This window comes from Oryzias latipes, chromosome 4 (genome assembly GCF_053564925.1).
Source record: "Oryzias latipes strain Hd-rR chromosome 4, Olatipes_Hd-rR_3.1".
NCBI classification, from domain to species: domain Eukaryota; kingdom Metazoa; phylum Chordata; class Actinopteri; order Beloniformes; family Adrianichthyidae; genus Oryzias; species Oryzias latipes.
The window spans coordinates 32,508,517-32,535,722 of NC_136240.1; the positions used below are offsets into that span (position 1 = coordinate 32,508,517).

General features: G+C 44.6%; 2 protein-coding genes and 1 long non-coding RNA gene across 7 annotated transcripts; 2 read left to right on the top strand and 1 right to left on the bottom strand.

Moving 5' to 3' along the window:
* Positions 1-472: 472 nt before the first annotated feature.
* rai2 (retinoic acid induced 2) lies at positions 473-12,359 on the top strand. Of its 2 annotated transcripts, XM_078946680.1 has the most exons (3): positions 473-668; positions 3,481-3,645; positions 9,544-12,359. In XM_078946680.1, exon 3 carries the CDS (start codon positions 9,619-9,621, stop codon positions 11,212-11,214), a length of 1,596 nt encoding a protein of 531 aa, XP_078802806.1. In that variant the 5' UTR covers positions 473-668; positions 3,481-3,645; positions 9,544-9,618; the 3' UTR covers positions 11,215-12,359. The 2 variants fall into 2 exon arrangements, with proteins under 2 accessions (XP_078802806.1, XP_004068448.1); XM_004068400.5 differs by lacking the exon at positions 473-668 and having other exon boundaries at positions 3,259-3,645.
* Positions 12,360-13,815: 1,456 nt separating this feature from the next.
* On the bottom strand, positions 13,816-26,991 carry LOC101171821 (Scm polycomb group protein like 2). Of its 4 annotated transcripts, none has more exons than XM_078946679.1 (13): positions 26,921-26,991; positions 25,799-25,869; positions 23,394-23,628; positions 20,783-20,871; positions 20,455-20,698; positions 17,943-18,211; positions 17,270-17,363; positions 16,984-17,187; positions 16,743-16,904; positions 16,476-16,604; positions 15,386-15,589; positions 15,150-15,307; positions 13,816-15,072 (listed from the first exon to the last, which is right to left on the bottom strand). In XM_078946679.1, the coding sequence occupies exons 3-13, from the start codon at positions 23,590-23,592 to the stop codon at positions 14,947-14,949; spliced, it is 1,878 nt and encodes a 625-aa protein (XP_078802805.1). In that variant the 5' UTR covers positions 23,593-23,628; positions 25,799-25,869; positions 26,921-26,991; the 3' UTR covers positions 13,816-14,946. The 4 variants fall into 4 exon arrangements, with proteins under 4 accessions (XP_078802805.1, XP_023810281.2, XP_023810280.2 ...); XM_023954513.2 differs by having other exon boundaries at positions 15,150-15,310; XM_023954512.2 differs by having other exon boundaries at positions 15,386-15,592.
* LOC144992055 (uncharacterized) lies at positions 15,481-17,410 on the top strand. Its single transcript, XR_013655805.1, has 3 exons — positions 15,481-15,618; positions 15,908-17,146; positions 17,285-17,410. It is a non-coding gene; the product is annotated as an uncharacterized LOC144992055 (long non-coding RNA).
* Positions 26,992-27,206: the final 215 nt, after the last annotated feature.

Consider the following 27,206-nt stretch of genomic DNA (forward strand, 5'->3'; position numbering starts at 1 on the left):
GAGAGCACAAGGGCTAGTAAAATTCTGGGCTCATTTATTTATCTGCAGTTAGAGAAACATCTGAGCAAAGTGTACATTTGTTTGACTTTTTTCCCCTGTTAATTTTAGTTTCAATATAATAAAATGTGTAAAATTATTTTTCTACCTTCTGAAGCGTTTCATGTGCGATTCAGTAAAAAACACACAGGCACACACATGCACACCGTAACGGCACATTTGCCAAACCACCAAGGTCCAATGAAAACTGTCATTAATGCGTTCATAGAAATATCAAACGCTTGGAACATTTTAACTCCTTAAATGGGATTACCTTCAATCAAACAAAAAGGGGCCTTTGAGTTTTTGAAACACTCACTGACATGACATGAACACTAGAGGGAGCTGACAACTTTGGACTCACTGGATTCCAATGACAGAAAATGCAATATGGGCTATATGGGCAGGGCAAAAGGCCCTGGTTCAAATCCCAGCTGGGACCCCTGCAGAACATGCTTGGTCCTTCCATGCATGTGTGGGTTTTCTCCAGTCACCCCTCTTTCCCCCCACAGTCCCAAAACATGCTTCATGGGCTAATTGGTAACTGTGAATTGGCCCTATAGGTGTGTGTGTGGTCCAGCAACAGACTGCAAACCGGCTCAGGGTTTACCCTCCCCTCTCCCAGACTGCAGGTAAGTGGGCCCCAGCAACCCCATGACTCCAAAAGGGGCTCGGCACTTTCTGAAGATGCATGGAAGTGCAATATTTGGTTCAGGTGTGTCTTATTTTCTCTACTACTTGGTTGATGTTGATCTTCATGATGCACAAGTCACTTGGTGGATGTTTGTTCTCGGTCACGGGTCTTTCTATGATCACATTTAAAGGAATGTGTGAGCTTTTGTCCACTTTTGAGGGATTTAAACCAGAACAAACAGTAAGGAAGGATGTTTGCTGCTGATGAACTCAGAAGAACTGGATTTATCTTGGAGACAGAAAGTCTTGGCCTCAGGGCAGTGTTGTTGCTCTCAAACGTGTAGCCACTCAGAGTGTTCAGGCCCTCATGATGGCGGAAATCTCTTTCTGTCTTTGTGTTCTGCTCCCGGCTTTGTGTCAGTATTTGCCCTCCGACTGTGCCCTGTGAATACTGCATACGACCCTTTTGGCAGCCCAAAAGGACTTTGATCTGGATCGTGAAGCGGTAGGACAAAGGAGAGCAGACAGATTTTCAGATGTGAGGGAGTGGAGGCTGCTGAGCTGCTGCGAGTCAGAAAGCAGATGTGCTGCAGCGGAAGACGACATCGCTGTTTGCTTGGAGAGCGAAGACAAACAGAGCTGCGCAGCCTGCAGACTTTGCCTCATCATGGCTGTGGACGTCAGACTGAGACGTCCACTGCAGATGTGTTTCAACTGTTATTGTCACTGTTCACAACAAATTGTGTCAAACGCAGAAAAGTGTTCAGACTGTAAAAACCAGGTGTCACCTCATTCTCTTCTGTCTGAAGGAAAATCACATTTTATGGCATTTCACACTATTATTTTATAAAATGCCATCAGCTGTCTTTCACGGTGATTGTCAATCCCAAAAGGAGAGATTAGGGATCATTTTTTCCCATTTTATCCCCTTCCAACCACAGAGCAGCTTCTTGTCCAGTTTGTTTTTGTGACGGAGGAACTCTGCACGCAGATCCACAGAGCTGTGTTTTCTGGGTCGACCTTTGATCCATCTTCAGCTTTCAGATCTTTTTCTGGGCCTCCACTTCCATAACTACATGATGCCATAAGTGTAAAGTCCCTAAATGAGCTCATGAAATAAACATAAAAAGTGTAAATACCTGTCAGATATCAGCTGTTTAGAGACATTTTTCAACTCTGTTGGAGCCAAGGCATTGCTAAAAGTGGCTCTAAATGTTTTCTTTCAAATGTATGTGTGACGGCTGTATAGAAACATTTAACAAAAAACATTTGCATTTATGAATTTCCTTTAGTTTCATGATTTTAGGTCCAAGGAGTCAAAGCTCACATGTCCCATGTAGTGATAGTGGGTGAAGGCTAATCTCTAAAAACACGAAGAAGCATTGATTTTTTTTTGTGCTGCACATCATTTGCAGCTGTTTCTGTAATGAGAATGTTAGCAGAGAATAGTCCCAAAAAGATAAAAATAAAAAAAGAAACTGAAGAATTTTATCTAGACTTTAACAGCACAATCAGCCTTGAGCTCGCTGGATGGGGGGGGGGGGGGGGGGGCAGTGTGTGTGTATGGGAGGGGGTGCACTGTGGAGGTAACCACACCAAAGGTACAATCAAGCCATCAGGGTATAATGCAAGGCTCATTATGTAGCTTGAAACAGCATCCCTGAGGGACAATGAAAGGCCCTGAGGCAGAGCCGAGGCTGCCCGGGGCTGATACAGAGACCCTGGGGACTCCGCTCAGCCGGACCTGCCACCCTCCTCAGCTGCCAAACTCCATTCTCCTCTGCTTTTTTTCAACCACCAGCAAGGCCAGCCAAAAAGAAGCAAACTGCATCCAGATTCCCTTCTCCTTCACACAACCAAAACTCAGTCAGCTCCACCCACATTTGCTGTGTTCACCTTGATCTGTGTGGTTTAAAATCAAAGTTTATAAAACAGAAGCAGAATAAATCCCAAATTATTTCATTTCACAGTTCATAACCCCCTTAAATTTACTACCAGCTATGAAAAAAGAAAGTTCCTTTGTGTTTTTGTCTTCACGTATGCTAAATAAAGGTAATTTTGGAGTCATAGTGGTTTGGTGCATATTTGCATTTATAGACATTAGGGGGTTAATCCCCATAGGGATTGATTAATGTTAACCAAAAACAAAGCAAAAATGCTTAAAAAAAACAGACAAAACACAAACTCATCCTAATCAAAGCCTGGACTGGTTTGATTGTGTTCTGTCAAAATTCTGGATGCTCAAAAACATTGAAAAATTAAAAGACTGTCCAAATTAAAAGATAAACCATTAATAACAAAAAGATTTCTCATTTCATTTATTCATAACATTGCTCGAAAAATGTTTGAAGATCCATTTTGTCAGCAAAAGTCTAATATTAAATCCTAAATTAAGAGCAAAGGGATGTTTCTTTTTATTTAATTGAACCAAATTTTAATTGTAATACAGAACAGAAAATGTCAGAAATTCCACAAGTTTTTGAAATAAATATTTGCACCATTGATAACTGTTTTTTTACTTCTGCTTTTATATAACTTGAAGTGAAGATATTCTTAAAATTTTATATTCTCTAACCGTGAACATTCTCTAATATTCACAAGTATGTCCTCTTTCGGCTTCCATACCTTTAAACGGGGGTATAGATGAGTTAAAGATAATTCTCTGTACGACTCCTAAAAGTGAAGCAACGCTCAAACACGAATATGCAAAAATATTCAATTAAAAGTGAAGGTGTAGCTGTGTATAAATCCGGAAAAAAATGTCTTTTTGTTGAATTTTTCCATTGATCTCTGTTGTCTGTCTTTGTGGAGGAGGAGAGTCCCGCTGACGGAGCTGCGTGCGCAGCTTCGCTCCGAGCAGCTTCGACCGGACCGCAATGAGGAGATAAATAGCGACGGGATCCGTTTATGTCTGTCCTCCTCCGCTGCTCTGGTTTCGGTTTCATCTGGGAGGAAGGCGGCTTCTGTTGGAGAGGGGTGAGTTTATCCTGCGACCCCGGTGTTCCGGGTGAAACTGCTGCTTGACAGTTGTATTTTTTTCTGGCTAACACAGCTCGACGGAAGCGTTAATTGACGTGCGGGTTTAATGCCTCCTAAACCTCATTCTGAGTATGTCACGCGGGTTTTTCCCCCCCCCCACAGAGCTGGCTTATGGGCTAGTCTCTTTTTTTAGCTATCTCGTTTAACGCTAATAACACCGAGTGTTTGAGGCGACCTACCCCTGAACGTGTCATCAGAAAACACATTAAAAAATCGTTTTTATTATTATTTATTTATCTATAATATTTCTTCTTTTATTATTATTTTTTTCACAACGCGGACCCCCCCCCCCCTCCCCCCGGCCGTGTTTACTGCGCGTTTAGGGTCAGTCCTGGAGATGCGCGCATCCGCGGCGCGCAGCCTCCCTGTCTGTCTGCGGGCGCAGCAGCGACAGCCCCGGCCCTCAAACCCCGGCACATGCGCAGGAGAACGCAGCTCATATGCAATCCTGTAATTGCCTTGGTTACCACAGACAGGGGGCTCGGATGACAGGGACCCCCACCCCCCCCCAGACACACGCACTCACACCCGTTCGTGGGTCTTTCTGTGTGCGGACCGCTGGCTGTCCAAAGCTTCAGCAGCTGCTGGACCATCAGGACCGGATCAGCTGCTCCATGCGGTACATGGTCTCCATCAGCCGGGACTCCTCGTGGTTTCTATGGGATCAGCTGGCGGAGGCTCTGCTGAATAAAAGATGCGCATCATGAATGCAGCCTGATGGGAAGTAATTGTCTGGTGGAGCACGGGGGTGTCGATGGGGATGACCTTTAGATCCTCCTCTGGTGAAACTCCCTATCGTGGTTATGTTGGTCTGAAGAGAGAGTGTATTCCACCAATGAGGGAAGAAAAGAAGAGGAAATGTGGGAATGATTACAGACCCGTTTGGGTTCTGGTCCTGGCCCAGAACCCGGATCCCAGAAGATGAGGATTCTGGGAATTTGTTGAAGTCCTGCTTAGACCTGCAGAATATGTCTCAAAATCTATTGTTAGCACGACACCAAGCTGCGCAATGCTTTCCCGGTAGTTTACTGCCCCTCACACCCCCAACAATACGTGCAACAAAAATGGCGATCAATGTCGTAGCTAATCAGCCGTACAGTTCGGATCCAGATTCCAGCTCAGACAAGGAAAACAGAGACGCTCATGGATCCGTTTGTCTGCAAGTGGATGCATCAGAATGGAGCGGAGCAGGGAGCTTGCGGCCTGCCAATTGTAGTTTCTATGTAACAAGTACAAGCTTTTTCTAGCAGCATTTTTCTCGTCTGCTCCTGATTCTCAACGGTTTGAATGGAGAAATACTCCGAAATGTACGGAAGCCGAGAGCAACCAACCGTGCTTTTCTGCCTGTTTTCTTGTGATAAAGAGATAGTGGGTGTCTCTAATGTTCCTTTCCTTCTTTTACTACGAGCCACAGCAAAACAACACAGTTGATCAGAGATACATTTTAACATCAGAAGGACCGATCAATTTGTGATTGATGACTTTAATCGGGGTCTAACTATTGTGCTGATGCTGTTCATAAATAACGGCCAAATCAGTCATCGTCATTTAAGGAGAAGGTCGCCCGTCTACAGCTGTGAAGGCGGCTGCAGTTCACTTATTGTCTGGTTGTTGTTAATTGCGTCAGTGACCACATGAGATGACCATGACTGCCTGTATCGTTACGCAACGATGCATGAGAGGTGCAGGCTGGAAGGACCATGTGTCACTCGGGATTTGGTCTATAGACTTCACTCATCTCTTGTCCCAGAGGAAGCTCAGCAGCAGTTTAAAAAAAAAACTTGTTTTTGTGTGAAAACAAGAAAGTAGATGTCGTTATTACGAGAAAATGAGGGGGGAAAAAACGCATGGTAGGCTGGTGGTGGCTATCGTAGCTTAACTTTCTTTGTAGATGTCCTCCATCAAAAATATGCCACATGAACAAGTTTAAAAACACCAAAAACGCCATTTTCTTTGGAGTAGGTCTTGAAAGTAATCCGACTTCGGGTTTGTGAACACTTCTATCTGGTTCTGGACCTGCTGTTAGGGGTTTTGAGCATCCCATCCAACTGTAAATGAAGGTTCTCAGCTTTGGCTAGATCTTCTAGAATCCCAGGCTGTAGAGGCGATGCTGGTGGCCGTTTGACCTTCCCTCTCTGTGATAACACGGAGACAAAGCAAAGCCTCATGTTCCGATTGAGTAACAGGAACAAAAACACAGATGAGCCTTCTCTCTGTGTACTTTGGATCGCTCTGCGTGCGTGTGCTTCCTTTTTCTGCTCGTCTGCAGAGTTTGACATTGTTCTCACGTGATTCAAGCGAAGCGGTGACCTGTGAACTGCTGTCAGCCCAGCGGTGATTACCACTCAGCGCCGGGTCACCTGATCCGAGGGCCGCTTACGGTGTTTGAATTTTCTCCTGTAATGCGCTGGGAAGTGCAGTCGCCATGGCAGCCCCGACCATGAGCGTTATTGGACAACCGGCAGGACAAATTGAGAGTTTGTGACAACCAAGAAAGGCTTCTTTCATATTGGTCAGGGAGGCTTTATCAAGTTCTAGACCTCATGACCGTGTTATCAAGCAGGAAATATCTTGCCCCAAACTTCCTGGAATGCAAGTGAGACCACAACATCCAAAGAGGGAAAATCCAGATCTGTCATTCCGCCTTCCAGCCTCTTAAATTAGGTCGTCTGCACACTTTGGCCTTTGAGAGACCAAAACTTTGAAAACATGGAACCGGAAAAGAAATCCTCAAAACTGATGAGTGTACAGTCCATGACGATCTGTTGTTTGACTCATTGATCTGTCCGAGCCACTTCTGTGCTCCCGGGATCCCATGACTTCCAAAAGCACCCCTCTGTGTGCACAAAAGAGCAAGTGTGCCGCCAGGGCTCGCGTGTAGAGAGTCACAGCAAGCTGGTTCATCATTAATGGAGCTGTCGGCAGCGGTTTTGAACTCTTCAACACCAATCTGTAGAAGCAAGGAAGCTTGAAAAGCGCAGGGAAAGCTGTGAGGTCACATTCAGGACTGTTATCACGCAGGAGTCGTGTGCGCTCAGTCCCTGAATCTGCAGAGCCATGTGTGGCACATGACGTTGAAGGTACCATAACCGTTCGGCCTGGAACGTCCGTTCGGGGTCCTTCGGGGTCCTCAGACTAATGCTGACGTCACATCGTGTGATTGGCTGTACGTTGGTCCGATGACGTGTCAGATAGTGATTGGTCTGGACAAATTACGATACTACCATAGGAGAAGATATGATGAAGTCTGTTGTAAACAGACAGAGCTCTGTTACAGAGCGAGATTGTCTTCCAAACGTGCCTTTATTATTGTTATGATTATTATTGAATGCATGTTGGCTTATAGTTTTTTTTAATCCGTGCGCCCAGTGCTTTATTATTGGCAGAACGGACCCGGAAGAACAACATTTAGCCGTGCTGACAACATTTTTAGCCATGGCTGAACTTAAACTGGAATAACGAGCGGATTGTGGCAAAATCTCTTTATAAAAATTACAAAGAATATTGTCAGACACAATCTATGAGGGCAAATAACTTTAGGTTTCAATTCAATTCAGTTTTATAGCCCAAATTCACAACAAGTCGTCTCGATGGGCTTCCTATCGGTAATTGAAAAAGTTAAACATAAAATCAAAAGGATCATGAATACATAGAATCCAATAGGAAAATACTAAATTGAACTAACAAACTGACTAAGCTAAACTGGCATCCCAGCCCTTAGACCCCCCTCGCGGTAAGGAAAAACTCCGGAAAAAACGAAGAAACCTCAGGGGTGTCCACATGAAGGAGGGATCCTCCCCCTGGAAGGACAGGCGATGTACCAGAACTCTTAGAGAGAATTAGCTTATCTAACTCTACAACTACATATTTACAGTCCAGGTTACAAAAGGGAACGTGAAATGAAAATTTGTAGAGCCCAAGCAGATCTCAACGCTACGTAGTTTGTCCAAGTAGGGTTACCGTAGTGTGACGTTACCTTCAGTCGAAAGGACACAATGTGGACCCACCTGGGGTAGGTGGAGGTTTCCTCCTCACCGAAGCAACTAAACACCGTTTGAAAGCTGCTCCCAAATGCCTCCTGCTGTTTTTTTTTACAAATGAGTCAAAAGTGCCCCACCACTTCCAGGACATTGTTCTTATCGCGCAAGGCTGACACTATGAATAATTGACTGACTGATTGGATGTGTGTCTCCTGACACCCAAGGGGATGCTTTTATTGTGACGGGGTGGGCAGCCAGCGCAGGCAGGACATGTGTTGCGTGGAGGAGTCATATAGACTGCTGAACAGAAAGGAACTTTGTGGTCCTGATGGAAGGAGGAGCGCCAAACCTTCACCTGCATTTTCACCTTCTGATCACATCCAAAGGAATCTTCATAGAAGAATAAACTTTAAAAAAGTTAACTTTTAATTAAGGCTTCTTTTTGCAGTTACAAGGTCCAAATTTTGGCTTAAAGTCCCACTCCGATCATCTTTTGATCTGTTGTAAATAGTTACAAGTGGTCTTTTTTATCATTATTATAAAGTTTTTAGTAAATTTTTTTTAAGGCATTGTTTTTTTTAAAACTAGTTTCTGCAGAGCAGCAGTAGTTCATTAGAAATTCACCTCTGAGTTGTGAGTGGACTTTTTGACACGGAGCAATCCATTTGTGTACACACTCTCCTGCTAGCTTACAGCCCCTCACAACCCCAACCTAACAAAAATGGCGAGCATTATCGTAGCTATCCAGTCACAGAGTTTAGATCCAGGTTCCAGCTCAGACGAGGAAAACAAAGACGGATATGTTTTTCTGCAAGCGGATGCATCTGAATGGAGCGGAGCAGGGTATTTTCTACGTAATAATTATGCTCTCTTTCAAACAGCATTTTTTTCATCTGCTCCTGATTCACAATGATTTGAATAAAGACATACTCAGAATTTTAAGCTTAATTTTCCTAATATATGTCTTCCATCAGGGAAAAAAACACCAAAAATACAATTTTTATTGGATTGGGTCTTTAAATGGTTAAAGATGTTCAGGTTTCTTTGTGTTTGTTTATACAGAGAACGTTGTAGTTCAAACCGTGGACAGAAAGTGTGTGTGTGTGCTAGCCTGGGGGCGGGGCTGGCAGCACAGACTCTTCCTGGAAGGGGCGGTTCCTCACTTTGTGATGTTGCGATTGCGGTTTGGAGGGCCTGGTGCTCAGAGAGCAGGATTTTAGAGGATCAAAATACCACTTTTGGAGTTTTTCTTTTGAGGAATGAACATTATAAAACACTTAAAATCTCAAAAAGTTGATTTTGCGTTATATATCATTTCATGAAGATTTTTCCTGACAAGATGCAGTACAATCAACCCATCAAACCCATTTTCTTTCTATTTTTTATGGCCAACAGCTTTTCATTTGGCTTTTTATTTAAGAATTCATGAATGTATTCCTGAAAGTTACACTTCTGTTTCATTTTATTTGCTGGATCTGTGAACACGGGGCTGCATGGGGCGCAGTGGTTTGTGTTTTGGCCTCATAGCAAGAAGGTCCCAGTTCAAATAAAGTTTACATGTTCTCCCCGTACTCATGTCCTCCCACAGGCCAAAAAAGGCTTCATAGGTTGATTGATCTCTCCAAATTGTGCCTAGGAATGACTGAGTGTGTGGAATCTGCAGGGATTCAGCAGGTTTAGAAAATGAATGGATGGATGTAAACTCCGTTTTTTAACCAAACAAAATAGACTTTTGAAAAGAAATGTGCGAAAATGAATTCATATTTGATCCAATCCTGACTTTGACCGTGATGTCAGGGGCCACTTCTTAGTTTTGAGCTGCTTTCACCCTGAATCTCCGTCTCCTTGGTTTCAGGGCCTAACAGCAGGAGTGATGGATCAGCGGTCGCTCTGAAACCTGAGGTTCTGCGTTTCTTCGATGGTTTAAATCATGGACGACGACGCTCTGAACACAACGGCGGCGCAGGCCGAGGAAGTCGGTGAGCCACTTGGCAAAGCGGAGAACGGAGGAAACCCGCTGGCGGCGGATTCCTTCGACGACAGCATGGCGGGTCTCAACAAAGGGGGCCTCAGCAACAATGCCGACAACCCTGCACCGCCAGCCGGAAGCCCCAACCCAGAACCCCCAGGAGGAGTGGCGCTCAAAGTGGCAACAACTGTCATCCACCCCGTGTGTTTGGGAGACAGCCCACTGATGCTGCCCATCCACCTTCAGATGGCTGGAGCCTCCGCCCCTCAGCTCGGCCAGGTGGGGGGAGCGCCCTATCTGATCACAAGTCAAAGCCCAGTTTCACTTCCACTGGTTCTGGACCAGCAGGTCATCCAGCACATAAGTCACTCTGTGATCCCTCAGAGCCCCGGCTGTACGCAGTTGCCGCGCCAGAACAGCCTTCTGTGTCAGAACCCCTTGACCTTTGGCCTACCCGCAGCCGTGGACCCAAAGGCGGCGGGGCAGGCTCAGGACGCCAACCTTCTGTCCCTGCTGCAGAACCCGGCTTTCGCCTCCATCATCCAGGACCTCTTCCCTCCGCAGGTGGGTCCATCCACCTGTCAGTCGCCAGGCTCCTCCTTCTTCTCCCTGCCTCCCCTCACACCCCCCTATCCACCTGCTTTGGCCCCCCTGGTCCCACCAGCCACAATTTTAGTCCCTTACCCCGTCATCATTCCCCTGCCGGTGCCTCTACCCGTCCCTCTGCCCGTTCCCATTCCCATCCCGCAGACGGAGGACACAAAGGGGAACGTGCCAAAACCCGTTTGCACTGTGAATAAAAGCACCCAGACATCCGCCAAAGATGCTACCTCTCCTCCTCCACCCTCGAGGAAATGCCCGCCGTCCTTCCAGCCACAGAGCGCCACCGCCTCAGCTCAGGAAGAGGGCCAGGTTCTGGACCTTTCTGTCAGGCCTTGCCCTATTGAACCAAAACAGGAGTATCCCAGTCCACAACAGGAGAGCGTTCTGGACCTGTCAGTGCCAGGTCTGAGGAAAAAGTCTCTTCAAGCAGACCGGCAGGTGGGGTTGCAGGACCCAAGAGGAGCTGCTCTGTCTCTGGGTGTGGAATGCTCTCAGAGTTTAGACTCTAAACTCCTGGGGAGTCTGGCCTCCCTGGAGTTCAGCCGGCAGCACAAGTGGGTGGTAGACACCAGTGCCACCGGGTCCAGCTCCTTGGCGCAGGAGGCTTCTCTAAGCGGAGCCGGGAATCTCGAGATCGTCAGCGCCTCGCAGACGGCCAAGGTCATCGTCTCTGTGAAGGACGCCATCCCCGCCATCCTTTGCGGGAAAATCAAAGGCCTGTCCGGAGTCTCCACCAAAAACTTCTCCATCAAACGGGACGGCAGCCAGGGGCCGTCGCTGCAGCAGCTCTACGGGGTCCCGTCAGGGTCCCACAGGGAGCAGCAGGACCCAAACAACCCTCATAAAAAGGTTTCTAAAAGTCGAGCTATCAAACTGAAGAAGGTCAGCTCGCAGGAGATCCACTTCCTTCCCATCAAGAAGCAGAGACTGGCAGCTCTGCTTCCCAGAAAGTGATGCACTTCTGCTCCCAGCAGGAGATGTGGCACACATGGAGCCTTCAGCACTAAACCCGCGGACGTCCAGTCAGGTCTCCATTGTCAGTCAGAACACAAAGCTTCTCCTGGCTCAGTGTTTTTGAACCCAGGCCAAAGTTTTGAACCATCAGTGACGGTTCTGGACCATCATGGCAGCTTCTCTGGTTCTCCTGGTCTGAGGTTTGACTGTCCAGCATCAGCACAGACACGTAGGTTCTTCTCCTAATCCCCTTCCAGCTTCATGCACTGCACTGGAAACTGAAAATCAGAACTTCAAAGCTATGAAAATCGCTCTTTCCTTATTGGTAGCATGACTTAGCAAAACAGAAGCTGCAGCGTCCTCAAATATAAGTTGCTGCTGGCGTCCTGGCTGCTTCCTGTCTCATCAGGTGAATCCAGGCAGACGTCCCTGACGTCAGCCATGATCAGAAAATGAAGGGACCCGCTGTGGTGAAGAACTAAAGACTTTCTTTGCTTTATTGTGGAAAAAAAACGAGTGTTTTGTGTTTCGATTAGTGAGCTAGTAGAGTCCGTGTTGATCAGACTCCGCCCACTCCTGGGAGGCGGTTGTGGTTTCGTGTCTGTTCTGTTGAGCACTGAGTGTTGTTGTTATTTAATCCCATGGCGTGCACTTTTGTCTCTGTCCCAGAGTTTCCACGTCGGCTCCTGCCTCGGCCCCTCTGAGTGCAGCAGTCGTGTAAATCTGAGAGCTGCAGGCCAATAACTAACAGCAGCCACATACAGAGATGGAAAATAGTTTTTCCACTCCTTCCCGTGTGTTCTTAAGCAATCCCAGAACATCCCTGCTGTAAAAGGTCGCTCAGATTTGGACTGAAGCTCCTCTAATTTATTATCCGTACGGCTTTTATTTATGTTTCTGTTTTGGCTGAATGTGAGGACGGCTTCTTCATGTCGCTGATAAATCACCTGTTGAAGTGTGCTGCTGTTGGATATTTGCTTACTGTGCTGTGTGTGTGTTTTTTATACCTGTTAGCCTCTTTTTGACGCCGTTTTTGGAAACTCTGTGTTGTTTTTTGCCATGAAACTAAATGGGGGGGGAGATCCCTCAGTGAAGCAGGCGGATCTTTGTACTCATGCTTTGCATTAAAATGATTCAATCCCACAGCAACAAGACATTTCTTTAAGAACTAAAGTGTTCCAGATTTGTCTGCTTTTATTTTGAAAAGTTTGACTCTTTATAGCTGAAAAGTCACTGATATACTCAGAAACCATACAGATTTCTGCAGAGTTGTGTATCTTTCCCTCTCTCATGACATCATATGCATCTCAATACATTATTCATAAATCAATGCGATTCAATTAACTTTTTCTGCAACACCGTCCAATTCTTTTACCTAAATGGACACAATCTAGATATTTATCATTCACTTGGCATTTAAAGTCCCACTCCAATCCTTTTTTGATCTACTTTAAAAGTGTTCCCAGTGATCTTTAAATTATGATAATGCACATTTTTTTATCATTTTTTAGGACATAGGTTCTGCAGAGCAGCAGGAGTTCATTAAAAATTCACCTCCCAGTTGTGGGCGGGACCGTCGGCGCAGAGCAACCCCGTTACTACTTTCCCGCCCCATTGCAGAGAGTCCTGTTTTTGTGCTCTCCCTCTAGCTTACAGCCCCTCCCTAACACACCCGACCCAACATTAGCGGTGCAACAAAAACAGTGAGCAACATCGTAGCTATCCAGCCGTACAGTTCGGATCCAGATTCCAGCTCAGACGGGGACAAAAAAAAGACGTTCATGGATCGGTTTGTCTACAAGTGGATGCATCAGAATGGAGCAGAGCAAGGAGCTTAAGGCATTTTCTACGTCACAACTGAGAGCTAAAGAAATAAAATAATTTAAGCTTTAACTTTATAGACATATATATATATATATATATATATATATATATATACGGTATATATCTCCATCATCATAAGAAAACTGCTAAAAGAACATATTAAAATCATAATTTTTGAGGTGAGTCTTTAAAACAATATATGAAAGTGCCCTTTAACTATATTTTTTCTTTACATCAATTTTTTATTTTAATCAACAAAAAACAAAATGTCTTTCTGACAGCTTCAGTTCTAAAAGTTTTGGTTTTTTCAGACATCTTTGTTCTTTGTGGTTAAAACATGTCATTTTATTGTTTGCAGTACTGTGGGGAAGAAAAGGGTTATCCTGTATTTACTGTGGTTCACCTTCTGGCCATTGCAACTGACCCAGCTTAGTAGAAGCGAGCTTATGATTGGACGTCTTTTTGTTTGCATCACCTGTACATAAAAAGACAGACGGTAGAGACACAACAGAAAGAGAAACCGATTTTTATACCTTTTTACCAACAGAATCTGGTTTGAACTAGATCCAGTTTTCTAGACGTATCTGGACATCCCTGGATATTAAATGGTGTATACTTGTATACGACTTTCCTGCATTCACGGTCCCATTCACGCACAGCCGAACGCCGGCCCCGACCTGTAACCACCAGGAGCAACGTGGGGTTCAGTGTCCCCGGACACTGAGACACATGGGTGGCAACTGAACCTACGATCCTCCAATCAGAGGTCAACCGCTCTACCGTAGATGTCTTTTAATATTCTCCCTCAGATAAATGACAAGCAGACTGTTTTCCTTTAGTAGGTTATAGAAAAAAATACACATCATACCCACACCCTTTGTCGGGTGGGACTCCATGAACAAGGTACATTTTCCAACATAGTTTTCAAGTACTTTTTAAAAGGATGTATAAACAGCACTTCCATCCTGTGTCGAGTATAGTATGGCACATCTTAAGGTAAGGGGCGGGGTCACAGGACGATGCTGTGTTTTATATAAACATTATGCTACAAAAGCTTCTATCAACAAAGAGCACATCAACCTGAGAAATGTCAGAGGTGAAGCAAGGCAGGAGTCTAGTATTTCAACTAAAAGCACTGCGCGAATATTTAACAAAAAAACAAGAATGAAATACTTTCCCCTTGTCTTCACATTTCTATATGATTTTACCAAAAAAATATTCGTTTTTACAAAATGTACATTCTAGCGCAGGTGTTGATGGTTAAACCCATCAACACCTGCGCTTGTTGCTTACAGTGATTGTAAAAGTCAAAAGTGACAACACTCAGGCAGACCAACAAGGATCCAGAACTCAGAAGCCCTTAGAGATGTCACCTGGAGGCGGTGAAAGCGGGACTCCTGGCGTTTGATTCACCTTTGAGAGGCGATGTGAGGGCTGCGAAGACGGGACATCCTCCACGGCTCGCAGCGCTCGGTGGAATTTATAAAGTTCAGCTTTAGGAAGTCAGAATTCATGATTCCCGAACACATCGGAGGAACAGGAGCGTCCTGTGGGCAGGCGTTCCCAAAGAACACACACGTCCGTATCTCTTCAAGGAAGAAGGTTGAGGATCCTGGGGACTGGAGACTCAGCAGTCATTGATCAGAAGAAACCTTCTCCACCTTTGGGGATCCAGATCCCGGATCCCAACAACAGTGGCCACACGTGTTGCCATGCAGTGTAAACACTAGAGGGATTATTTTAGATTTGGGTGTTGTGAAATCGGAACAGCTTTTGTTTCGCCGATGCGGAGATGAGGTAATGCGCAGCCTCCACTCTGGAAGTTGTAACGTCTTGTGTGTCCCTCCAGGGGGAGTCCGGAGTAACATGTGGCTCCTGCGTGGCCCAGGTGGGCGTGGCAGGCTGCTGTTACAGCTTGCCTTGTTTGAGCCGCTCTATGTGGTGGCACAACTTGAGGGCCGGCCCCAGCTTCAGCCCCATGTACTTCATTATCATGTCGCTGCGCAGAAGCATCAAAGCTTTCCCGTCGATCTCCTGTGGAGGCAGAAGGCGAGGAGCTGTTAGAAGAAGCCGAGCTAGAAACAAACAGTTGTTTGTTTGTTTTTACGTACGTGTTTTCTAAACAGTTCTGCATGAGGCGCCAACGCCGTGGGGTCTGCATGTTTGACAAACTGCATCACTTCTTCGATGGTCCAGCAGGAGGGGTTTTTATTGGGCAGATGCAGAGGGTCGAGGTCTGACAGAGACTCGGGTCCTGTGGTGGAGCTTGCTGCTAAGCATGAAGCATCCGTGTGGTTAAATCTGTGGTGAGGAAAAGCTGAAATAACCTCCACAGTCTTATTCTTACCTTCTACTCGCCTCAGGGGCTGCGGCGAGCCGAGCTCTGCTGGGCTGGAGGAGAAGCTGCTGCTGTGGTGGTACAGGCTGCCGGTCTGGGAGTGGTACTCGGAAGAACTTCGCACAGTTTGGGGTCGAGGCGTCATGGAGTTGGAGGCAGAGTCCATGTATCGCTGCGCCTTCGTTAAACTATTCTCCTCATGAGGCAGAGTCTCTGCTGAAGACAACACAAGTCATGTCCAGGTGTTAGTCTGCAACTCCACAGGGAAACTGGAAATGAATCCTTGGTGCAGAAGCTCGCTGGTTCGATACCCAGCGCTGGCATTTTTCACAAAAATATATTTTTTGTTATTGTGCTGTTTTCACTTTATTTATGGTCAACTTTGATCATTTATTTATTTTTTTGCCAATTATTACCCTTTAAATGTAATTTTCATTCAGCAATACAGCATTCAACCCTGCATTTTCTTCTGGAAATGCAGCTCCTAGTTTTATTCTGATTTTTATTTTATCCTTCCTCTGACTAATGCAGGACAAGAAGCCGTCAAACTTGGTGACAGAGACGGAAGTAGCGCTGAAAGCGACCTTCATTCAGACGCAGCTCCTGCAGTCGACGTTGAAGCTCACCGTACTGGAAGAGTCCCTGAATGACGTCATGAACCCAGACGGGGAGCCGTGAAAACCAATGCTTTTGAAGAGCTCCTTAAAATACATAAAGCTGATCTCTCAACTTCATCCGTGTCTTTCATGATGTAGGGATGAGGCGGAAAACGTTCGACAGTGGCTCCTCCTTCACACAGTATTTATGCAGACTGGCAGTTTGATTGTTCAGACATCTTAACCCTTGTGCTATCTTGTGGGGTCCAAATGACCCGATCCTAACATTGACATGTTCTCCCTACCATGACAAAGGTGGAGAGCATTTCATGTAATCCATGGACACCAGTGAAGATCACCAATCATTGAAGAAAAAAGGTTCAGAGCACTGTCTAGTGGGTCCAGATGACCCAACTCCCAACGTTTAAGGGCCTTGGATAGCACAAGGGTTATTTGTGGGAGACTGCACAGCACTCCACCCACATCTGTGCAGTGAGAAGTACCTTCTGATGGGTGGGCTTCAGCGCGTAACTGTTTAGGAGACAGGGGGGCTGCGTACGGCGGGGAGACCCCAGACAGACTACGTTTACTGCCTCGGACCACAGAGGGGGCATCCATGGTCTCCTCCTTCACTGCAGCACAAAAACAGGAAAAAGAAAATGCTCCCAATCTTTACAACATAAAAGCATTGAGGACGCTTCAGATTCAGCTCTGGAGGGTTTCTGTTCAGTGTTTGTCCGTCCCTCTGACAGATATCAAGCAGGGTTCACCTGGTTTGTTCCTGTCGTAAGCAGTGCAGTGGCTGAACGGCTGGCTGCTGAACAGATTGTCACACTGAAGATGACGGCACATGCTTTCCAGGAAGCGCAGCACGAAGGAAGCACTGGAGGCTGACGGCAGTCTGATCACCCGGATGCCGCCGTCTGTTCTCACTGGAAAGACAGACGAGCGTTTTAAAGCCCGTTAAACCCGCTGGGCTCATTCTGAGCAGAACCAGACGACAGCTTGTACCTCTGACGATCTCTCCTCCTCCTGCGTCCGTCTGCAGGGCGCTGAGCAGGACTTTCGGCTGGTACGCGCAGTCGATGCACGACTGGACCACCTGCTGGAGCACGCGGTTCACCGGGCCCGGGCCAAAGTGGTCCGGCAAATGTTGCATCTCCTTCCTGTCCAGGTAGGGGCCACAGATTCCGTGCTTGTTCACATACACACACACTGAGGAGTTCCATTAAAAATCGCAGAAAGTCAGACGTGTCACTGCGGGACAGATCCCAAACCCAAATGACTCAACTTTTACCTGTTGACACCACAGAACCGTGACTGGGAGGGCTTTCTTGAGGAATCTGGATGCTGGGTAACGATCCCGGGCTTTGGAGAAACTTAGACTTTCTCTACCAACATAAAAGGTACATCAAGCATTCAGTTTGCTGTAAAGTCCCACTGTGATGGTAATGGTGGTTTTGGCATTTTTAACATTAACAAAAAGCTCTAAATAGTGATTAACAAGCTACAATTCCCTGCTCTGCTCCATTCCGATGCCCCGTGAGGGGGCTGTAACAGATGAGTGACATGAAGGGGGGCAGGGTTACTCGGCGTCAACAGTCCCGCCCACAACTCAGATTTTTTTTATTTTTCACCTTGTCCTGTCCAACGGCCAGGCACAGCCCCGAGCAGCCGGGGCACAGGCCGACCCCAGTCACACCCGGAGAACGAGGCAGCGCCCCTCCCCACCCCCCCCACCCCCAACCCAGAGACCCTAGAAGGACAACCCCCACCACATCCCAGGCAGTAACCCTGACCCGGATGATGGAGACCCAGGACCTCTGCCCCGGATAACCCCTGAGGCCAGAGGTGAATTTCTAATGAATTTCTAAAAATGACATAACTAAAAGACCACTGGAACAGTTTGAAAATAGATCAAGTGGGAATTTAAATCCTTCCTGGCTCGGGTCGGCTCTATTGAAGCTCACCTTGCTTCCAGGTTTGGGGCCCCTCTTCTTGTAGACCCGGGGCAGGACCTGTGTGTTTTCAGAGACGCCTCCGTTCTGGGCGGCGGCGGCGGCCTCTGCCACAGCTTTGAGCAGAGCCATGGTCTCGCTCTTGGGCCTCCGGCCCCGTACTCCTTTCCTGACGGGCAGAGCGGGCAGAGGCGTGGGGAATCTGTACGGGGACTGCATGGAACGTCTGCTGGGTTTGGAGGGCGATGATGGAAGAACCTGCAGGCTTTTGGGAAGAGTCACTGGAACAAGAAAACACAAAAACTGAATGAGAGGGACAAAGAACAACAGCAGCAGTAGTGCAAACTGGTTACTGTTAGTTTGTTTTATTTCTTTGGTCAAAAAACAACAGCATTGTGGTGCTTATACTTAAACCAAACAAAGCCCCTAAGCAGAACCTTCAGGCTTTTCCAAATTAAAGTAGCAGATAGAGACAGAAATGAGGAAGAACAAAATAAAATTGATGCTTGCTGAATAATGCAGATTTTGCTTATTTCAAGCTCGTAAAAAATAATTCTCCAAACAGTAAGTCATTCTGACAACAAGAGGGCAGATCCTGGCAAAGCAGAACTAAATCATGGCTAATTTTGCCCCCATTTTTGGCTGTCCTCGTTTCATTTTTGGTATCAAAGGTTACAGAGACAATCCGAAGCACAGCCTTGAGAGGATCAAATCTCACTCAACCAGAAGTCAAGGTTGTTCTGCAATTCTGATTATTTTGGAAAATGATAGAGAACAAAGTGAAGTTTAATCATGTGACACCATCCAACCAACCTCACCAAAGACTGGGCGGAGCCAAAACCCCAGTAGACTCTTTTCTGTCACTTTTCAATGTTTTCAAAAACATATTCTACTTTGAAAACGTTTTTTTCTGACGTTACATCTTGCAAAAAATCTGGACACTTTTGTGAAAGAAAAAAAAGAGTCACTTTTAATCGGAGAAACATTTACAACTGTCGGCTCAAATCTGCACGCTGCCTAGCAACCGCAGCGTTTTTGTCAACTGTCACCAGGACGACACACTTAATACATTACGCCTGATGACTGAGTTTGGTGCATCAAAGCACGGATGCCGATGAATAAAACAGCATTAACATACAGGCTAACAGTATATAATCTCCAATGCTGATGGGCGTCATGGCGACCTAGATGCAGACACAGTGCAAATCCCAGAACCTCCACATCTGTTAAACAGGTAAAGACATAACGGTGCTCTGCATTCTGGGTGAGGGTTGCTAGGTTACCTGGTGTGCTGCATTAATGAACGCAACACATGTGGGAAATAATATACCTACTTTAAATAAATCGAATATTTCCCATAGCATTCGTCTTTGTCGGTTATGTTTTTTATGTTTCAAAAGAGATGTTTTGGTTTTTTTTGTTTAAATAATTAAACAATACAAGTTCAAAAGAAATTGTAATAAAGTAAACGAAGATAAAATTACTTTATTTTTGCATTTTGTTTAAAGTACATAAATTGGTTTAATTTCTTAATCTTTTTAGGGATTTTAAAGGAAAAAATACTGCATTTTAGTTTTCCTGTCCTTCAAACTAGAGGGCTGCACCTACAGGACGAGATTTTCCAGCTGAGCATCTCCAGATTTATTTAAAACTCAGGATTTAACATCACAGAAAAGGTTTATTGATTGGAAAATAAAGTCAATATTTATAACCTAACAATTAACCTCTAAACTTTCAATTTCTAATGAATTATTTTACGTCAAAGAAGGAGTAACCGGTTTCAATAAAGGCTCATACATGCAGTCCTCACCTGTGGCAGAAAAAAACCCTATCAGGACAAAAAGGGAAACTAAATTAAGATCAATGAAAATGATAAACTATTGAGCTGCTCAAGATCAGTCCAGCTCAAAATGCTTCTCAATAATCAATCAGGAGCACCAAGTCCAAAGCTTCACCCTGTTACCTAGCAACCATTATCAGCAGTCCCGTGTGAGGCTTTACAATAACAAATGCATGCAGAGCATGCCAGCAGATCAATAGCAGCCCAAAATCAATACCATCTGATCAGAGGATTGTTAGAAGTCCTGCTTTCAGCCAAAGTCTGACTTAAGTTTGTTTCAGATAAAAGCATTTGCTAAATGACTGGATGGAAAAAATGCAGAGTGACTCGTTCCACAGGGCCAGACAAAATGAACATTGATGATCCGTACATTTTTTTCCGTACACGTTTTATGAAACTAAACAGCAAGAAGAACCAAGACCTTAAACCCAGACCCAGACCTCATATCTAAGTCATCACAGACTTCCAGCCTTTACTTGTTCAGGAAAACGTTGAATAAGACATTTTCACCCTAAAAAAAAAATCGATCAAATTTCCAAGGAAATCAAATTAAACACATGAACTTCCAGCACAAACGTAAGGAGACAATATTTGACACAAGCAGAACTAAATGTGTAAATGGATCAAGCTGGGGCTCAAACCTCCCACGGACAGCTCTGCTGCCACCTACAGCTTCCCACTTACCACTGTTTCCTGGGGGCTGCAGGCTGTGCTTGGTGAGGGAACACCAGCCCATGGGGAAGATGTCCCGGGAGTCATACTTGCACCAGTAGTCGAAGGCCCCCCGCCACCCATCGAACATGACAAACACCTCATCGCCCCTCACGTCTCCAATGGTGGCGGGGCAGATCAGGTAGGGGTTCTTCTTGTCCACGGCCTCCAGCTTCATGCCGGGCTTAAAAAGATTCTGGGGGGGTCTGAGAGGCTCCTGAAACGACACATCCAAACATTGGAATTAGGTCAAACGGAAAGACGGCAGTTGGAGGGAGACATTTGAAAGCGTAATGCAAACCTTTTTAAAGGCTGCGACTGGAGCCATCTCTGCTCCGTTCAAAGTTCTCAGGAGGAACATGGGCCAGGAGGAGGCGTTCATCCGGAACCCTAAAGAAGGAGGAGAGGAACGCGGATTCATATCTAAGGAACTGTTATCGCTTCTGATTAAACGGAGGCAGAATTTCCTGTTCCAGAACTCCTAGTTTGTTTTGATAACCTCAAGACTCCCTTTAGGAATTTCTGGAACATATTTTTCAAACATCTTCTCACAATCCAACATACTTACAACTACATGAGTCACAGTGAGAAGATGGGACAGCTATTAAATTCAATCCATTTACATAACCCCATTCTATTGTTTCATATGACCATGAAATGCTAAAGCCTCAGTCAGAACTGCCCTGGTGTCTGCAGGGTGAAACATGGGTAAATCTGTGCGGGGCACGCGGGTGGTCTGCAAGAAATAACGTCATAGATCGCTCGGTGAGCCTTTAGCGGGAAAACGTTGATCCACATTTTTTCTGTGGGCAACAGGTTGTGACGAACACTTATACAACACGTGTGGCTGCGTAGATGTGATGCAGGCCTGTCTGCCGATTTTTCATTCTTGAACTTTAGTAAGTTCAGCGTTTTAGTAAAACTGGCCTGCTGAGGAACAGCTTATGAGCCCTGAGTGCCATAGCAGGATGAAGCGCCGCTTTCGCACAGGCCTGTTAGCTGTTTAAAGAAGTCAAAAGCAAGAAACAGTCAGAAAACATCTTGTGAAAATGGCCCACAGAGGAGCAGCAACACCTATAAACTAGGGGGTTCTGCATTTACTGGCTGTTTCTCTTCATTTTGCTTCTGCTTCTATTTGAAGAAAAAGCCAAATGATGAGGGGTAGGAACATCTCTTATGGATCAGACCCCCACAGATGCTTCACTTTCTCAAAAACTGCAATGAAAAAGCAAATGAAGTCAGACATTTGTTATTCTCCACCCAATCAAACGAAGGGAGTCAGGCTGTGATGTGATGCTGGATTGCCCTTTTTTTGTCTTTTTTTTTTTTTACATTCATTGTAAAATTATATACCTTTTTACTGTGAAAATGAGTTGAATTTCCAACATTGGTATTTAAAATTGAATTTTTTTGATCACACTGTACAATCACAGAAACCCTTTTGTTTTTTTTTTACTTGTTTGCTTTCCAAAAGGATTCTGAGGTTTGAAGTAGAGCCCTGCGCGGGACTATTTTCTTCATCCCGCTCCCGCCCGCGCCCGCTGAATTTCTGACCAATCCCGCCCGCTCCCCCAACGTATGCGTTACACTCCCGCCCGCACCCGCAATACTCATAGAATTTATTCCCGCACAGTAATAGAGATGCTTTGATTTTGTATCGTCTCCCGTCCCGCAGGAAAAAAACACGTATTTGTATTGATATTATTAAAGAGATTCATGTCCCTCCTCCAGCCTCATCTTTTCATGCATTCCTCTTTTGTGTAATATGCAACTTAATTATTAAATATGTTTTCACAAATCCTGTTCGGTTAAAAGTGTGCGTGTGTGCGCGCGCAGACAGACGGCCTGAAGCGCGCACTTAGTAAGAGGTGGGGCGGGGCGTTGCACACCCCCAACAACAGGTTAGATGACAGAGGCCATTGGGCGTCTCTACCTGGTGCCTTCACGGAGCTTCAGTACATAAGAATCCAACAGCTGCACAGCCTAATGTAGTCCGCTAATATATATTCATGAGATATTCATGGCAGCACTGATCCCGCGGGGTTTTTTTTTGCCGCCCGCTCCCGCTGGGCGGTTTGAATTTGGCACAATTCAAACCGCCCAATCCCGCGAGATTTGTGTAGAGGGCTGCAATCCCAATGCAGCCCTCTAGTTTGAAGGACAGGAAAACTAAAGCTTTCAATTTAAAAGATGTTTACAGTTTTATACAGATACAAGGTCATTTCAAGGTTAGCCCATCACATTCAAACAAGTCTCCCTGCTGCAGAACAAAAATGAATGTACCTTAATTCATTTTTATTTAACAGACCTAATGCGCACGCTCACACACGGGGAAAACCACCACTGAATTGGCTTCATTTTGCTGGAGCCGGAGGTAAGGCCTTTTCTATGGCTGACGTCACCGCCGCCTTGTCCAGTGATGTCTATTTCTATATGTGGCAGCGCGTTTAAGCCCAAAACAGTCGTAAAAATGTGCGCAATGAGAGTTTTGAGGGCAGACGCCTGAAACCAACATTTACGTTGACTTTTCATTGGAAGTGACCATTTGAACAGCCGTTGCTAAGGGCGCTGTGAATGTAGCCTAACGTGTTTGTTTCTTCAAGAACCAGCTGGACTCTGAGGAGTTCAGGGACAGATGAAGATGAAAGACGTCAAGCTGTCCTACACTAACAAGAACAGAACCGGAGTAGAATTTAGCTGCGTGAAACTGAAAGATTCTTCGACAATCTTCTACTTTCATCTGCACACTTCCCTTTTTATCGTGTTTTAAAGAGAGTTTCTTGTATTGCTTTATTGTTTACACTGTAAGACTTGTAACTTCTGTATTTATTTTTTGTTTACAGTGCTTTGAATTCCCTTAGTGTGCAAAACAACTGAACATCCTGGCTTGGCTGTCTGTCTGTCGCTCTCACCCAGCGGCGGCTGCAGCATATCTCCATTCTTCTCGCAGGTGCCGATGGGTTGGATGTCAGACGAGTCGACCAGTCTCCAGAAGTCATTGCTGTTGTCGCTTCCATCCAGGCGCAGACGGAGACGAACTCCGGTCATCCCCATCACAGTGGCGATGCAAACTGAGGTGGAGTTACGGGGGTCGTGAGCTTCAAGCTTCATTCCCACTTTGAAGTCGTTGGACGGCGGGACTCTGGACTGTAGAAACAGATAAATGTGAAATACACGTTAAAGCTACAAATACATCAGCAGGTATCTAAGCTTATCAACACAAACTCCTTCTTTTACCATGTGCTAAAGTCTTTTTGTTATAAAATGTTTACAAAGAACCAATTTGCAAACAATATTAATAACAAGGAGTTTTCCCCTGTAGTATGTAACGACATGTTTCATTTCTCAAATGATGAGAACCTGAGGAAAAACTGTGAGTCCACTAATGAGGAATATATTCCAAGACCATAAAACCTCTCCTTGGAGATCTGATTCATGCATTTGAGGATCCAACTTCACCTAAAATGTCCCAGCGTGACCCAAAGCCCCCAAAAGGTCTGTTACTTCCCAAACGTATTTCCTTATGATGAAAACACTGGACAACGCCTATGGAGGGTTTACGGAAACAGGATTTGACCTAAAAGGTCTTCTAAGGACACTTTCTGTCAGCCTCCCTGCAGGAATCCTTTGGAATGTCAGGTTTATGTCATGGTTTATATAGGAAAACAAACAGCTAAAAAGTGGATTACGTTTCTTTAAACAATAGGTAATTGGAAAATCATTGTCACAAGAGTGAGCAGGGAGCCCAAGTGCCCCCTGGGTAACGTTCAGTTAGGAGTCCCTAAAAATGCTTTAAAAACAGCGATGTTAAGGGAATTCAACAGAAAAAACAGATACAGGGAAGCAATAAAATAAAAAGAAAACATTCACGTTTTTGGCCAAAAGCTGAAGTTTTAAAAGAGAAAGTTTAGTTGGTAAAAGTTTTTGGATTTTTCTGTAAGCAAAGAGTAGCAACCAGATGTAAACAGACACAAAGGTTTTGCTGTAAGAGTTGAGACTGAAGAAGTAATCTGTAATCTGAATGTGATCGAGTTTTGGGGTTTGTGGGAGATGAGGGTATTAGTAATGAAAGCCGTCAATGGTAAAAAACACAAACCGCCTTACACTCAGTCAAAGCACACATGCTTGTCAAAACCACATAATAGACAGCCAAAGCCACAGACAACCCCATAGATCAGTTGTGTTTGTTGTGATGTTGTGTGGCTTCGCAATCGTAACACTTACACAGCAACAAAGCTGACCCACTGCCCTTATAGAGAGAGCCCTTGTACATGACATCACAGCGGCGTGAACCGTTTTGGGAGTCAAACAAAGGGCCTTGCTGCCGTGGAACTTTGTTGTGTCGATCCTTTGTTGTGTCAACTCTGGTGTCTGTTTTTTGATCAGTGTTGTCAGCAAGACAAAATAAAGGGCTGCGAGGTTTGCTACCGATCAGAGCCACAACATCTGTGCCCCCCCCCCCACACACACACACACAACACAGAGCACCAAGGCCGTGAGAAAAGGCCTTCATATTCCAACAATGCAATAAGCATCAATAGCGTTAATATTACAATAATAATTGACTTTCCACATGGTGCGGGTGAGGTTAACTGAGACTGACAGAGAGAAACTAACAGCTCTGCAGGAACCTGTGATGGTGCTTCCTCACATTTACATGTTTTTGATCAAAGTTTGCGTGTTTTCCGTTTTTCGATCACCACGGCACCCTTTTCAAAACTAACGGATTGGCAGAGGCCCCGCATCAAACCCAAACAGTACCCATCCCTAAATATGTATCACTTTTAAGCCAAATAAAATCAGTAACCACACGCCAACCTGACGCAAAATGTTCCCTACAAAGTCAGCTGCGTTGGACTGCAGCGGTCCGTGGTTGATGCCTGTCTTCATCCCACAAAAATCGGTAAAATGAGATCCTTGAATGTAGAGTTTTTCTGTTGTAACAACCGACAGCAACCCATGTGCACCATGATGAGATTTGGTGGCAATTTCTCTACACCAAAGTTTCCAATGTTACCCATACCAAAATAATGTGTGCTTGAATCCTAAAATGACGGCAACGGTTCACACAAAACGTCACTGCAAGGGTTTATACTGCGCTTAAGCTCAGTGGGTCATGAATGTACTTTTATCTACAAGAAATACCTTCAAAAACAGTTTATCCTTCTACGGATGCTTCAAATAAAGATCAGCTTTAGTTTAGAAAAAATGTAAACCAACTGCATTGAGAATTCTGAGAAACTGCTGAAATACTGTACGAACAAAAGACATCACCAAACTAAGTGGCTGAGAGAAAGATGCTTAACTCTGAACGTACCTGCCGGAAGCAGCCGGGTGGAGCAGGTGTGGAAGATGTTTCTTTAAGGTACTGCTCCCAGCTGAAGGAGTCTAAACATCAGCAATAACAGAAAGTACCGACACACGTTATCAAACATAACATACTCTATAAAATCATATACATATCCAAAAGCAAAAAAAGTAGATTCTGAATATCCTGAGTCTAAACACTTGTAGTTAGAATACAGTAAGATGTATTCATGGATACAAACTCTTAATGGGATTATTTCTATTTAATTCCAATGATTTGATCAAAGTCATAACCTAAGAACTTCTAATTGAATTGGATTGGAATTGGTTGATTTCAGGCAATCAAAAGTAAAAATCTATCTATCTATCTATCTATCTATCTATCTATCTATCTATCTATCTATCTATCTATCTATCTATCTATCTATCTATCTATCTATCTATCTATCTATCTATCTATCTATCTATCTATCTATCTATCTATCTATCTATCTATCTATCTATCTATCTATCTATCTATCTATCTATCTATGACACAAAGAATCCATTATATGTGAGGTTTGTCGAAAAGGACAATGCCACAACTATTATGCTTTACTTCACTTTTTTATTTATGTTTTTACATAATTGTATCATAACCCGGTTTCTAACTTTTAATTTCAGTGATTTATTCTTTACCAGTCCAAATGCAGATCATTAATCAAATCCACGAGTATTAATAATAACAAATTACAAAGATGGAGAGCATGTTAATGACAACCTGATGTGTTTTATGTTCTTTTAAAAAAAAAAAGTTAACTGACCAGAACAAAATGTTTTAACATGCTCTCTACTTTTTTTGTATCTGAACTCCAGTTTCAACTTTGCTCCACTTGTACTTTCATAGCAAAACTCTCCCCCACAGCAGCCTAACCTTTATAAGGGGAATATCTGGGACAAAGCTGCTGCTACTGTGACACAGGTCAAGCCTCTTCTTATTACAGCAGACTGTTATTAAAGATCTGCAGACTGTCACATAAACACCCAGAGATAATTCAGATCATAATAACAGAAATATTCTTTTATTTTTTCATAAATCAGGTCAAAATCAAAAGCAAACCCATCATAAAGACAAACATAAATGAAGCATAACCTGTAGCAGTTGCAGGGCTGGCAGCAGGAGATGGAGCTGCTTTTCCCGCCTTTTCCTTTTTTTCATCCTTTTGATCTGAAAGGTAATGATAGAGAAAAATGTCAAGAATTTTCTCCAAAAACTCAGATAAATTAGTTTTTGTTGTTTACTATGTGTAAAATAAGACAAACAATCGGTCTTTTGTGTTTGTGTAACAACCCACTAGGCAACGACACCTCTGTTAGATATCTAAATCATGTCTATGTCAACATTTAAAGCTATAGATATGCGTTATGCATCTGATAGA